The sequence below is a fragment of the Dipodomys merriami genome, unplaced genomic scaffold (assembly GCF_024711535.1).
Source record: "Dipodomys merriami isolate MVZ:Mamm:240054 unplaced genomic scaffold, mDipMer1.0.p SCAF_62, whole genome shotgun sequence".
Taxonomy (NCBI): domain Eukaryota; kingdom Metazoa; phylum Chordata; class Mammalia; order Rodentia; family Heteromyidae; genus Dipodomys; species Dipodomys merriami.
This window is the reverse complement of record NW_027206202.1, coordinates 4,069,074-4,084,310: the sequence shown is the minus strand read 5'-3', so window position 1 is coordinate 4,084,310 and position 15,237 is coordinate 4,069,074. Positions and strand designations below refer to the sequence as shown.

The 15,237-nt window shown below is 48.9% G+C and overlaps 1 protein-coding gene across 1 annotated transcript in view; it reads right to left on the bottom strand.

Annotated features, from left to right (window-relative positions):
• The window catches only part of Arhgap17 (Rho GTPase activating protein 17), an 89,213-nt gene that overhangs the window by 36,141 nt on the left and 37,835 nt on the right, over positions 1–15,237 (bottom strand). The window contains 4 exon segments of the mRNA XM_070004301.1: positions 2,605–2,681; positions 2,942–3,053; positions 7,040–7,113; positions 12,157–12,261. Of these exon segments, the coding sequence (XP_069860402.1) occupies positions 2,605–2,681; positions 2,942–3,053; positions 7,040–7,113; positions 12,157–12,261 (368 nt within the window).

Genomic DNA, 15,237 nt, shown 5'->3' with positions numbered 1-15,237 from the left:
CTGATCTGGAACATTCCCTGTGCTTCTGGAAACCAGCTCCTGCTCCTGAGCACTGCCTAGGATGTATCTTCCTGCCATCTGTGACTTGTGACTAGTTTCAGCCATGCAGACCTCATTTTCAAGTGCTTTGAGCTTGTTTGTATTCGGCACTGTCTGGTTCTGTGGAAAGCTAAACATAAAACCAAGGCTAGCATGCTACTACCTCTTACTGCACTGCCCTGTTACTATTACACTGCCCTTAACATTGTGTGCTGCCCACTTCACATTTCTGAAAAGGCACAGACAGCAGCAGGTCATCCCAAGCAACAAACCAGTGCTGCACTCCCTGAAGAGCCACGCTCTAGTGTGAAGAGCAGCTCAACCTAACTAGCTGTGTTGCCCTGTTAGCAACTTGGCCTGCCTGTGGCTCAGGGCCCACCTGTGAAACTGAGATGACCAACACTGATCCCCGCGCAGAATGACACGGGGAGTCAGAGCGAGAACAAAGACGAATGTGTGTGCGTATGCATATACTGGATTCCTACCTAACATCCCTGCAGGGCGGTGCGGGAAGAGGTAACGAAGAACGGCCAGGTGTTCAGTTTCTCTAATACCTACTTGAGTTAATTCAGTGAGTAAGCCCCGTGAATAGCAGATGGAGAATCTGTAAGTCTTCTAGGGGGGTACGTGTACTTGAAATGAGTTAACTCCTGGCAGATAAATCTCTGTAATGTTGTTAAATCAGCTCCAGGGAGGGGCACTGACAGCCTTGTTAAACCAGTCAAAGGTTCTTCCTTGTTTGAGGAAACAATTGTCCATTGGGGAGAGAAGGACAGACAGGTTGTGCTGGGGAGCAGGTGAAACAGGGAGGAGGGGGGAAGACGGTGAGTACAGAGGAACTGCTTTATATGTATGCATGAGGGTAAAATAATGAAGCCTGCTAAAACTATTTTAAGAATGAGGGAGAGAGATGAAGAAGCAGTAGAGGGAGTGAGGCGGATGGAGTACCTTATTTGCATATATGGAGATGTCACAACTGAGGTCCTTTGTAATATGTGTAACAGAGTAGCATACATGAATATAGTTAGCGTACAGGAGCACATGTATTATGTAACTTTTTTTTTTTTCTGGGTGCTAGCCTGTCCCTGAATTTCACTTGAGCCCACAGCTCTGCTTCTGGCTTTTTAGTAGTTCATTGGAGATGAGTGTCTCATCAACTTGCCTGCCCAGGCTGGCTTTGAATTGTAAGCTTCAGATTTCAGCCTCCTGAGTAGGCAGGATGACAGGTGTGGGTCACCATGCCCAGTGCTAATAAATAATGTTAATTTAAAAAATGTATGTCAGGGTGGCCCGCACTCCCGTCCTGTCACACAGGATTCCGGTCACGTGTGTACAGGTGATATGGAGATAGCAGACTCTGTGTCCCAATTCTAGCTTCGCCATTTATTATTTCTAAGGCCTGGTGTGGAGCAAGTCGCGTGGGCTGGAAGGGCAGGCAGCTCCCTTATGTGGGGAAAGAAGTTCCCTCTCCCACTGGTGTTGGGGGCTTCTGCACAAAGCCCGACAGGGCCCGGGACTGTTAAAAATAGAGGAGCAAAAGAACGGGGTCTGGTGGGAGAACCCAATAGGCTGATATCTGGAGTTTGGAGATCAATACCTGGCAAGCAGCAAGTGTCCAGCAAGCCACACTCTTGCTTGGTAACTGTGCCATGCATGAATGCCTCCATGTTGCCTAAACTAGTATCTTTACGTTCGATGGCCTGGGGCTGCTTCTTCCCCCCGATAAAGTGGATGTGAGTTAAGCCAGTAGTATCCCCGATACTCAATCCAGCCCTGTGGAGGGCCACTTTCTAAGGGTACCATTAGTGCAGCTGACACACAGAACCCGTACCTGCTTTGCCGTGCGCGGCACAGACTTGCAGCGAGGACTGGCAGGTGTGAGGGGGTCAGCAAGGCCTCCTGTTTCGGTAAGGAGAGTCTGGCTGGTGGACAACCCCGCTCCTGCACTTACGTACTATTCTGCATATGTCTGCGGTGCTGGTGATGAAGCCAGCACTTTGTGCACTGTGGGCAACTCTGTGTGTGTGTGTGTGTGTATACACTGGTCCTTGTGCACTGTGGGCAAGTGTGTGTGTGTGTGTGTGTGTGTGTGTGTGTGTGTGTGTGTGTGTGTGTGTGTGTGTGTGTGTGTGTGTGTGTGTGTGTGTGTGTGTGTGTGTGTGTGTGTGTGTGTGTGTGTGTGTGTTGGGTGCTGTCCATGAGCTTTTTTGCTTAAGGCTAGTATTTTACCCCGTAAGCTATAACTCCACTTTTCGGAAGGTACCTGGAAGTACTTTCCTGCCTGGGAGGCTGGCTTTGAACTCCTGCAATCTTCAGATCTCAGCCCCCTGAGTAGCCAGGATTCCTGGCATGAGCCACTAGCACCCAGTTAGCTTTCCTTATTTTTATTTCTCCTTGCTCACAGAGGACAGGGTTGTCTAATAAGACCCCCACTGCCATGATTGGGAGAGGATGTGGCCTGAAGGATGGGGCCAGAGGAGCAATGTGTGACTTTGTGACGATCCACTCCGCCTGCTCAGCAGTGGGTGGTGATGGCTCGTCACCGTCTCTGCAGCTTTATCTTACCTGGCTCTCACCGAGTCCCAGTCCAGCACCAGTTTTGCGAGCTGCTTTCTCTGTTTCTGGATGTTGGGAATCTCGACCTGAAAGGAAGAACACACTAAGTGGGATGTGCACTGGGGGTTGAACGGGATGCACTTTGGCGTTTTTAGCCGAAGACCTCAAAGAGCACAAGGTTTGTTTAAAATGGTTTCTCTCTTAAGGAAAAAATAAATTTCAATTTTCAATTTACTCCTTTTTATTTCTGAGAAGCATGTATTCAAATCACCGTAGGCACAAGTGAAGCATTCTCCATCCAGCCTAAGCCAGTCGATTCTTCTGTGCACGAAGCACAGACACCTACCTCTGCAATGCCGTACAGAGGATCCACGATCTCTTTTTCAACAAAAACTTCATGCTGGGAGAGCTCAAGGGCCAGCTGATTCTCCGCATCTCCACACGTCTCCAGCATCTTCCTTCAAATAACCGACAACAAGCGCGTGTTATTACATCAGGCAATGATCATTGCAGTTTGGATTGCGCATAGCAGAGCACTGCCCAGCAAAGCCTTTACAAACCACACATGAGCCGGGTGCTGGTGGCTCACACCTGTAACTCTAGCTACTCAGGACATCTGAGGATCACAGTTGCAAGCCAGCCTAGGCAGGAAAAGTCTTCTCTCTAATTAAAAAGCTAGAAGTGGAGCTGTGGATCAAGGTGTAGAGTGCTAACCTTGAGCATAAAAGCTCAGGGATAGTGCCCAACCCCAAGTTCAAGTCCCAGGACCAGCTAAAAACAAAACCAAAAACACATACAACACAAGCTAGGCACCAGTGCCTCATGTCTGTAATCCTAGCTACTCAGAAGACTGGAATCTGAGGATCAAAGTTTGAAGCCAGCCCAAGTAGGAATGTCCATCAAACTCCAGAAGCAGAGGTGTGGCTTAAGTGGTAGAACACCAGCCATGAGCGAAAAGGCTAAGGGACAGCATCCAGATCCTGAGCTCAAACCCAATGTGCATGTGTGTGCATGGACACTCCCCCCCCTCACACACACACACACACACACATACACACACACACACGTGTAGGGTAGCACTTAACACTAAAGTCCAGTGCATGAGATGGCCGCATTCATAATTCCAAAACTGGGGAGGCCAGGCCACAAAGATCACCTCTTTGAGACCAGTCTGAGCTCCACACATAGCAAAACCCTCTCTCAAACAAATAAACAAACAGGAAGTGAGTTGTGTTTTAGAAGGAAGCAGACTGGGCTGGGGATGTGGCTCAGTGAGCACTTGACTGGCATGAGTGAAGGCTGGGGTTCAATCCAAGGAAGGGAGGGGCACTCAGTACAGGGAAGACAGGAAGGGGGAGAGGATGGGTGGGCCAGGGAGGGAGGGAGGGAGAGTACTATTTCCAGCGTAAGTGTGAGATGAGGGGTATAGTGTTCACAACCTACTCAAGAATTAGGGACTCAAGTCAGAAGACAATTAAGCTTTCCCCAGAACCCTGGCGGCCTAACGTGCATGTGTGTGGATGAGGGTCTGGCTAACACCGGAGGCTGGCAAACATCACATCTGTGAACGCTGCTGACCTCACACATGTGTGTGTGCACACGCGCGCGTGCGTGCACGCAAACCTGTACGGTCACAGTCGCTTTCTCTCTCGTCTCCTTGTCACCCTGTCCCTCTAGAAAGTGGCATGGGGTGAGGCAGCCATAGTGGCATCGTGGATCTGAGTTTTGAGTACAGGCTTTGCTGTATCATAGCTGTGTGGTCTCAGGCAACTGCCTTATCCTCTCTGTTTGCCAATGTCCTCCTCTCTAAAATGGGAGCATCCGTGTTACCTACCTCCTCCACTGTTTGGAACAGTGAGCTATACTTGCAGAGTACTCTGCATGGGGCTAGCACACAGCTCCACTCTGGTCAGGCTCACCGAGGCAGCTGGAGAAGCAGTTACAGACACATATCCAGGCTGGAGGGTACAGGGATGCTGGCTGTGGCCACAAGCCCCCTGCTCTGGACAGGGCCAGAGCCGCCAACGTGGGTCAAGGGTGGGAGGAGACCATTCTGTTTACGGAACAAAGGAAGGATTGTGGGGGGAATGGGCAGAGAAGGCTGAAGGTCAAGCCCCACTGGGAAGCAGGGCCCCCCTCACAGGGGCAGAGAGCAATAGGACTTGGGGCAGGTGCCTCCCACACTGAAAACTGCTATCTTCTCAGACTTCCGTATTACTTCATCAGTGCACCCCGCCTGCCGTGGGGGACTGGGGAGCAGAGGGACAGCACAGGAGGATGGGAGGGAGGACTCCTGATGCTGTATAGCCCAGGACACCTGTGCTGGACAACAATTAGTTGGGCATTTCAACATAGCCAGCACGGAAGAAGAGTTTGGAAGATCCCGACATCGCAATGATGGGTATTTGAGGGGCTAGACTGGTCAGCTGCTCCGGGAGGACGGTAATTGTCACATGTCCCCTATCAATGCATACAACTCTTTACTCTGTGTCAATTAAAAAAGTAAACCACACATAAAATTTTAAGTCAACTCAGGTGCTAAAGGCTCACAACTGCTACTCAAGAGGCTGAGATCTAAGGTTCCTAGTTCAAAGCTGGGCAGGAAAGTCCGTGAGACTATTTCTAGTTACAGACCCCAAATCTGGAAGTAGAGCTGTGACTCAAGTGATAGAGTGCTAGCCTTGAGCAAAAAAGCTCAGGGACATCATCCACACCCTAAGTTCAAGCCCCAAGATCAGCATGTACACATATACACACACATAAATTTAAGTTACAACAACAACCATGGTCAGATTTGGTGTTACACGCTTGTAATCCCAGGCCAGCCTAAGTAAAAGCTAATAAGATGCTATCTGAAAAACAAGCTGTTACCAAAGGACATGCCCATGCCTGTAATCCCAGCTAACTCGGGAGGTGGAGGTAGGAAGATCACCTTCCAGGTAAAACTGTCAGACATCATCTGAAAACTAAAACTGGAAATGAAACTAAAACTGGGGCTATGGCTTAAGTCATAGAGCACTTGCTCAGGAAGCTTGAAGCCCAGAGTTCAATCCCTTGAATTGCCAAAAGAAACAAACCACAAAAATCCAAGTAATTTCAAATAATTTAGAAAAATACACTCTCCTTCCCACCCCCAGGTAATGTTCTTTGGTGGTATTTATGCTTGCTGGGTAAGAGTTCTATCATTTGAGCTGTGTCTCCACCCCCCCACCCCCGTCCCCCCCCACATACACTGGTGCTCATTGAGCTAGGGTCTGGCTTTCTGCCTGGACCACAATCCTCTTAATTTTTTTTTTTTTTTTGCTTCCTGATACAGCTGGGATGACAGGCCTAGCTTCTTCTAGCTAAGATGGAATCTCTCAGACTTTTTTTCTACCCGGCCAGGCTGGCTTAGAGCTGCGAGCTTCTCAAGCTCAGCTTCTTCACACAACTAGGATGACAAATACACCACTGTGCCCAGGTATTTGGTTAAAGGGGGACAAGGGTGTCTCACATGTGGTAGCCAGGGTGGCCCTAACCTCAGCTTCCCAAGTAGCTAAGGTCACAGGTGTGAGCCACCAGTACCTGGCTAGGAAAACACACACACACACACACACACACACACACACACACACACACACACACACACACACACACACTTGTTTTTGGGGTGCAGGTGCTGGGGTTTGAACTCAGGGTATGGGCACTGTCCCTGAACTATTGTGTTCAAGGCTAGTGTTCTACCACTTGAGCCACAGCTCCACGTCTAGCATTTTGATGGTTAATTGGAGATAAGAGTCTCATGGATTGTCCTGCCCAGCTGGCTTCAAACTGTGATCCTCAGATCCTCCAGACTAGCTAGGATTAGAGGCATGAGCCATTGAAACAAGTACTGCTGAATTTTGATGGCTATCTTTTTTTTTTCCCTGACCAGTTCTAGGGCTTGAACTCAGGGCCTGGGCACTGTCCCTGAGCTTCTTTTGCTCAAGGCTAGCACTCTACTATCTGAGCCACAGCACCACTTCCAGCCTTTTCTGTTTATGTGGCATTGAGGAATCCAACCCAAGACTTCATGCATGCTGAGCAAGCACTCTACCACTAAGCCACATTCCCAGCCCATTGGTGGCTATCTTGAAAGGGAGTGACTCCTAATTAGGACTGAGAGGGACAAGCCAGACTCAGGAATGTATGTGAGCCAACACCAGACACAGGAAAGGTGTGGATGGAACTTCTCCATGTCCAAGCTCAGGGGAATACACATTGACCCTATCAAAATACTATTGTCGGCAGCTCCTTTTAGCCTAGATTCTACTGGGATCCAGAGACTGAGTCTCGCTTTCTCCCCAGTGTCTCAGCCGCTGTCTGGTACCCGGTCACACCGATGCTGCCCATGCCACACCATCCCCCCACCTCTTCCCAGACTTGAGGCCTCGGCTCTCCTCTGGGGAAGCAGGACCTTACTTACCCCAGCAGGGACTCCTCCAACTGGGCAGATGCCTCCTGCATGTTCTGAGCCAGGGCTGTGAGAGGGAGCTTTTTCTGGAGGGCAGAACACAGGGTGGGATTCTGTTATTACCTGACCCTGACCTAGATCACCACAGCTGCTCTCTCCCTCTGGATAAACTGCACTGGGCAGAAAAGACTACGGTTTCCCATCACCAGGCTTCCAGGGATGCGCTGAGTGACTTCATTGTTGGGATTCAGTTTGGGGCTGTTGACTAAAGTAGACCCCTTTGATGTCAGGTGTCTGCACCACAGTTCTATACCTGTGAGTTGCTATGAGGATTGGGCTGCTACTGTGACCATTGTTAATCAGTGCACCCAGGTTGAGAACTACTTATGTGACATGCCTGGGACCAGAAGTGCTTCAGATTTTAGAGGGTTTATTATTTTTTTAAACGGGAATATTTGCATCAAGTTTTCTAGTTGCACATTCTTAATCTAAAAAAAAAAATCTGAATTAGTCCAAAATCTGAAAGGTTTTTGAGTATCCTGTCAGCACAGAGAAAGGTTCAGATTTAGTGACTGGGTCTGTTAAGACATCCCTGTAATCACAGCCATTCAGGAGATTCACATAGGAGGACTGAGGTCTGAGGCCAGCCTGGGCAAAAGCTCAACTATATTTGAAAAACAAAATCAAGTGCTAGAGGCATGGCTCAAATGAAGAGTACCTTGTTGCCTTTCAAGTGCCAAGACCTTGAGCTCAGTCCCTAGTACAATGAGTCCTCCCCCACCTACCCAAAGAAAGGATGAAGAGAGAAAAGTTCAGATTACACAGCATCTGGACTTCAGAGGGTTTTTGTTGTTGCTGTTTTGTTGTTGTGGGGCTTGAATTCAGGGCCTGGGTGCTGTCCCTAAGGCTCTTTGTATTCAAGGCTAGCACTCTACCACTTGAGCCACAGCACCACTTCCAGTTTTTGAGTGGTTCATCGGAGATAAGAGTTTCCTAGGGGCTTTTCTGCCTGGGCTGGCCTTGAACTGCCATCCTCAGATTTCAGCCTCTTGACAAGCTAGGATTGACTACAGGTGTGAGCTACCACCACTTTGCTTTGGACTTCAGACCTTGTACAGACTTGCTCTTTCATGTATTCTCAACTTTGACTATGTCATTGTAAAACCTATTCCAAGCAGTAAATTGAAATTTAAAAATAAAGTGACATTAGATATATTCACCCATTTCCCCTCCCTCTAAGTTATCCATTTATAAATCGTGGTTCTTTCAGCCCCATGAGACCACCGCAGGCCACCCTGCCTTCAGCTGTGCTCTTTCCAAGAGCTAAATGTTAAGAGGTGCAACTCCAGAACTGAATGAATACTGAAAAAAAAAAAAAATCAGTCTAAGCTGGGTGCTAGTGACTCACACTTGTAATCCCTACTACTCAGTAGGCTGGGATCTGAGGATTGTGGTTCAAAGCCAGCATGGACAACTGAAAGTAGAGCTGTGGCTCAAAGCAGCAGAGCACTAGTCACTGTCAGCGACAGTGCTCAGACCCCATGACTGACCAAAAAAAAAAAAACAACAAAAAAAAATTTCAGTCTCTTTTGATACATACCATTCAAGATGGCCACTGAAATTAGCCTTGTGTTTTCTGTGCCATAGTCTCGTTTCTAGTGCTCGTGACTAGGAAACTCTGCAGGGCACAGGGGCTCATTAGTGAAGATGCTGTTTGCCAATGCTCAAGTCCCCGGAGGATCTGGTTTCCCAGGGGTGAGCAGCTTTTCACGAGCCTTGCTTTGTAACCAGCACGTTGCATGTTGCACTGCAGAGGACGGTAATTCCGCATCTCACATGCCTGCGGTGGAGGCTCTGCTCCACCTCACCTCTCCCCCCCTGCCCGCCTCTTCCAGTGCAGGGGAGTGACTGGAAGGCTGTGTTCTGGAGCCCTGCACACCCCTGGGGCCTTCTCCACATTACTGAGCTCTATGAGAGCCCAGCTTCCCGCCGCTGCATGCTGACTCTTCTTTCCCCTCGATGCCTGTCAGGCACTAAAGGAAGCTAAGGCATGAGCTCTCACAAGTGAGGGCCAAGCATCTTTGCTCCTGCTGCTTGCACAACTTCTATCACCCACACCAATCGTCTTCCTACAGCTCAGACACTCCTCCTCCAGGAAGCTGCCCTGACTACTTCCTGCCTGTGGGGCCCACTCTTGGACCTCCCACACCACCTTGAGTATATTTTCTGCAGTGTGTGGTTTTGCAATGATCTGTTCTGTATGTATCACTTCATTCCACTCATTCTAGCCTTCTGAAGGTGCTTGATAAACATCTGCTTGCTTTTAGTGAACACAGGTGACAGCTGGGCAGAATTTCAAAGCAGACAACAGGAACATGGGCCCTTCTGGTGAAGGACAGTGACAATCTGGAAGCTGACTATAGAGGGGCAGGGAGGAAGCCAGGGGATAAGGAGACTGATAAGATAAAGTTGGACCTGATTACAGGGGGCTTAAGTCCTGCTAAAGAGAGTGGACTTTATCCTAGGCAATGGGAAACAGCCAGTGTCCCTCAAAAGAGGTGCCCCCCCTCCCGCATTATGGGGCACTTCCTCTGGGGAACTATTTCACCAGGCACTACAGAACATGTAACACCTTGGTTCCCGTGCTCCCAATGCTATAACGACCCCATCTGTCCCTATACATTTCCAATTGTCCTCAGGGGTGTGACTCCAGGCCCCTGCTAAGAATCACTAAACTAGGATTTGTTCTTGTTTCCTCCGGAAGGAGGATGACTGGACGGGTCGGTATTTCAGGCAGCTGTCTCTGGTGATCAGGTGGAAGACAATCGGAGGTGAGGGGCAGGCAGGAGGAGGCCACAGTCCAAGTAAGAGCAAGGTCAGGTGTGCATTAAGGTGAAGGTGGAAGACAGGGAGCGGAGGTGAGGAATTGCAAAGATATTCACAGAGAGAATTGTACCAGGCAGCTATGGGAGGGTGGAAGATAATAAACAGACCCCCCCCCCCCCGGTTCCTTATTTGCACAACAGTGCAAACAGAATGTAAGAGTGCCAACACAGAGGCAAGAGTTGGCTGGGCATGCTAAAAGAGCCTGCAAGGGTGGGCACGTTTTGCTTGGTGTCAAGGCCTCAGCTAGGAGCTGCGAGATCAGAGGGGATGGCTCGGAGAACGTGACTTGGGAGAATGAGGAAAGCACATTCTTAAGAGACAATTATACAGAGGGCAAGCAGACTGAGCAGTCAGGGCCAGGGAATGAGGAACAGCAGAGATGGAATCAGTGCTCAGGGTCTGGTCCTGAAAGGCAGCCCAGAAGCAAGTATTCCTGTGACCCTGGGTGTATGCAAACGTGTACTCTGGACTTGCACGACTGCTGTGCAGGGACAACCCTGTGGTCAAAGTGCTTAAGAAGACTGGCGCAGACATCTGAAGATGAGTTCTTTCCCCCTTGAGCCACCCAGTGACCAACTAAACACGGTAAGCCCTGGCTTCCCAGTGTGCCACTGAAACTGCCACTCTAATGTGGCACATGAGGATGTGAGCACATGCTCATACACTCATAAGGAGCTTAGAAAAACAAGAACCCAACTGCCTGGTGGTGCAAAGCAGCTGTGTTCTGCTGATGGCCCCTGGGGCCTTTACCAAACCATGCTGTAGTACAAAATGGATGATCCTGGTCCTCCCAGAATCCAACCTTCCCCTCTCCTATAGTATCCTGGTTTTCCTTTGGGATCCCTTCTAGCTTAGGAGCGGCAGGGCAGACCAGAGATCCAGGGCTGGGCCCACCAGCATGTCCCACTAATTCACCCAGCCTCACCCCTCAGCCCTGGAACTGGAGTGGAATGGGAAATATGATTTGATACAGATCAGAAATGTCATTGCCAAGGGCTTGTATAGCTTTTTTTTCTCTCTCTCTCAGAGCTAAGGACCGAACTCAGGGCTTAGCACTTGCCCAGGCAAGTGCTCTTCCATTGAACTAAACCTCAACCCCTGCCAAGGGCTTGGAAAAAGAAGCTCCCTCAGCTCAGCACCCGTGGCTCATGCCTGTAATTCCAGCTACTCTAGAGGCTAGGATCTAAGGATTGCAGTTCAAAGCCAGCCTGTGCAGGAAAGTCCCCGTGAGACTCTTATCTCCAATTAACCACCGGAAAACCAGAAGTGGAACTGTGGCTCAACGTGGCAGAGCATGAGCCTTGAGCAAAAGCACTCAGAGACAGCACTCAGGCCCTGAGTTCATGCTCTAGAGCTGCCAAAAAAAGAGAAGCTGTCTCATTCTGAAATAGGGAGACTGGGTAATGCTTCTCCTAGATAATTGGCCCTTGATTTCTCCTGATTGTTTCCCAAGCTGTTTTGCTTTTCTATTAGGTTTAAGTGTCCTCATCTGCTGTGCTTTGCTTTTGTTAGGTTTGATTCCACACAACTTAAGTGGTTTGGGTCCACATAAGCTTTGTACTAGCTTCAATGAGCTGCTGGTCATCAAGACGTGAGTCCACCAGCAGTCCACCGGCTCTCCAATAAAGACTCATAATTTGGCCTCTTAAGTGGTGTCTTCTCTGTATCTCGCTGACTGGATTTACTGGGTTAGTCTTACAACAGTTCCATTAAGAAAGCTATTTGTAGACCTGTTCTCTCCAGGTGGAGGGAGACATAGGAAGCAGAACTTCATGGGGCCCAACTCACGACCACTAGGACACTAGTGTCCAAAATGAGCAGACACCAAAGAAGGCAATGTGAGAGAAGGAATGAGGCTGGTCTGTGGTTTTATCACTAAAATGCCACACCCAGTCTGACCAAGCCCACCCCAATGTCTGAACTTTTCAGCCAGTAAGTGCTTTCCATCATCAATCTGCAATAGTCTTCAGGTCTGTGCCAAAAGATTCCTCACTGACATGCCCATTGTCCTGTCAGTGACCAGTGATTTATCAAAGCCGTAAAGGCTCATGGAGAAGATTCAGGGAGCAGAGCAGTCAGACCAGGGACGGCCTAGACAATAAAGTGGTGTGGTCAGGAGGTGCCACAGGCAAGAACGGTGACGGAAGAACCAATCTGAAGGCGAAGCTGCTGGTGCTGCTCTGGAAAACCCATCCACCAAGGGGGGTCAAAGCCACAGGAAGACGGGAGCGTCTGATACTCACATGTCTCCTCTCCGTGTCGGTGCCATGCTGACCTTGGAAGCATGCTATCAGGCGCTTGTGGGAATGGTGGCACATTGACCGCACTGTGTCCAGGCGCCGCTCGATCTGACAAGGCAGAGACAGAGAACCATCTGCATTCAGCCTCTTCAGTGTGTGATGCAGTCATGGGGGTGAGGAGAAGCACTCTGCAGTCGCACGCTTTGGCTTCTGGGTGTGGATGGACGTGGATCCCAGTTTAGGCAACTCTGGGCTGCTCTGTGCACTGCACACTATTCAGCAGCGCCTCTGTCCTCTATCATAAGACACCAGTAGCTCCCTATTGCTGGTTGTGTGACAACCAAAACTGTCTCCAGGCATTGTCCAACTTCTCCAGGTTGGCAAAATCAGCCCTGGCTGAGAACCACTATCTCCCCAGCGCTGACAGCATTTGACCCCTTCAAAGTGAAATCTGTGCTGGGGAAGGGGACCGCCCTCGCTAAGCCTTCCTGTCAGGTGGTGGTCAGCTGGCCCACCATGGCACCAGCAAGGCCCTGGATCCAGCCAAGCAGAATTGTACTGACCCGTCCAGGCCCAGACCCACTGCTGAGTGGGGGAAGCCAGGGGGAGACCAGAATCCCTCTCTAGCTCGCAGCTGGGGAGCCTATGCACACAACACGCAAGGGCAAAGGTCAAAATCAAGTGTCTACAACTGCAACTTACCACCTATGTTCTAAAAAAGTATTCCTTATTAGGTTTAGGGAGTGTTTTTGTTTTTGTTTGTAAGATGTCCAAAGCAGGAGGAAACGCTGGCTCGGGGACCCACGCGTCCTGAGTAGCTTTTCCTGGGATATGGCTGTTTATGGCAAACAGAGCTGCCTGTTACGGGAAGGAATGCCAAAAATGTGTATTCTGATGACTCATGGAGAGTGAGAGCAGGCCCTTGGGGACGCTTTCTATTTTCAAGAAAAGCCAACATTTTTGAAGCAAAAATATATGTTGTTGTCCTCAGAGGTTTTAGCGCACGAGTTGTTGCTTTGCACCTCTTTCCTGAAAGAGCCCCCAACTTGGGCTGCTCATCCGCAGACCCAAACTCGGGCCGCCAGTCCCCAGATATGGCAGGTAGACTAGGAGCATACTCCCATCACCTCACGGATCGAGCAGTGATAATATTCTAAAATGTCTGCCATGAGAGCAAAACAAACAAAACAAAGTCCTGTGACTAAATTTTGATATCATTTTTTTTATCATTATATAGTTTTGATAATCTTGATAAATTTGATATAATGGGTCTGCCTCTTTCACTGCCCACAGCACTGTCTCTCCTGGGATCAGAAGCTGCTCACATATTACGTGTGAGCAAACAGAACAAGTATTTGTTGGGTCCCTGGGTTGGGTATTAGAAAAACAGTAACAGCTTGAGGTTCTTGTTCTCCTGGGATCTACAGCCTCCTGGGGCAACTCCACCCAACAAAAGCAAAATTCAGCCCTTGAAAGGCTCTGAGAGACCTAAGAAAGAAATGGGAGAAGGGAGAACAAATCACGGGTTCTTTTTACCTGAGAAAACAACACACATCTCTGTGGCTTGCAGTGATCCTAAGACTCACACCAAACTACATTCCTCATCCATTATCTGTACTTCCCATGGTGAACTCATTAAACCCTCCTAGTGGTGCCCAGGTGTGGGGCATTCCATCCTGGAGAGGGCTGGAACCTAAGGGACCAGTAGGTGAAGTAGGTCCTTAAGGTAAGAGAGTTGGCCAGCAGCAGCCCAGCATGCTCACACAGGGAGCTGGGTACCGAAGTCGGCCCTCTGAGGGAAGAGGGAAAACACCTGCGCAAGTAGCAGAAGTGAAGATCTGCGCCATTAAGGCAGGAGCTTCTAGGGATTGGCAATGCTCTCAGCCGTTTACTCTAAGGGACAATGAATGATAAGACACTGCCCATCCCCTACGGTTGTGGCCATGAGCATTCATTCAGCCATCTCCAGGTACCTGTGCAGGCCTAGGCCTCAGGGTGTAAATGAGCTAACACTATATAACTTCTGTATTGCTCACGTGAGATGGGGAGAGAAAAACCTAGCATGCTTAAGCAGAATCCTGAAAATCTGAAAATGAATTTAAAACACATGTTAAAAAATCTAAGAATAGATATTAAACATTTAATAATTGTGCTTCCTCAATAAGCTTTTCAAAAACTTCTATTTAACATTTTAAAGGCTTCTAGTCTTTAAAAAAAAGATAAAAAAGAAGGAAGGAAGAAAGGAAGGAAGGGGGAGAGAGAAAGGAGAAAAAGGGACAGGGGAAAGGGAAGAAATGCTTTTAAAAGTCATATAGGCTGGGGGGAGGGGCATAGGCCAGTGGTGGAGTACATTCCTAGCATGCACAAACCTGGGGTTGAATTCCTAGCATCCAAAACTGAAGTAAAACAGAACCCCAAACCTGAGTTTTGCATACACAGATTTCGCTAAGTGGATTAAGAGTTTTCAAGAAGAAAACAACTGTACTGACTTGGGCAGACTGTTTCCTTGTCACTATTCCATAAACAATACAGTGAAACAGCTGTTTGCCTTAGCATGAACATTTCACCGGGTTACAAGCCATCCACAGAGGACTGAAAGTGAGCAGGAGGATTCACAGGCGATTGCCAAACTCTAGGCCATTTCATAAGACTCCTCTCCACCTGTGAATACGGAGGACTGACTGACCACAGGCCATTTACAGATGGCTGAGGACTTACAAAGGTGCTTTGTCCTGGTGTAGTAAAAGCAGCATTTTTCTAAATTATGCCACTTCCTCTTCTACATGGGAAGACAGGCACCTAGGAGCAAACTTTTGGTGCTCAGGTGCTCATGTGGGTAGTCCTGCTACAGGTTATAGAAAATGCAAAGCAATGAGCTGGGAAGGTGGCTCAGTGGTAGAGTGCTTGCCTTGCATGCATGAGGCCCTGGGTTCGATTCCTCAGCACCACATAAGCAAAAAAGAAAAAAGCCGGAAGTGGTGCTGTGGCTCAAGTGGTAGAGCGCGATCCTTGAGCTGAAGGACAGTGCCCAGGCCCAGAGTTCAGGCCCCACGAGTGGACCAAAAAAAAAAAAAAAAAAGAGAG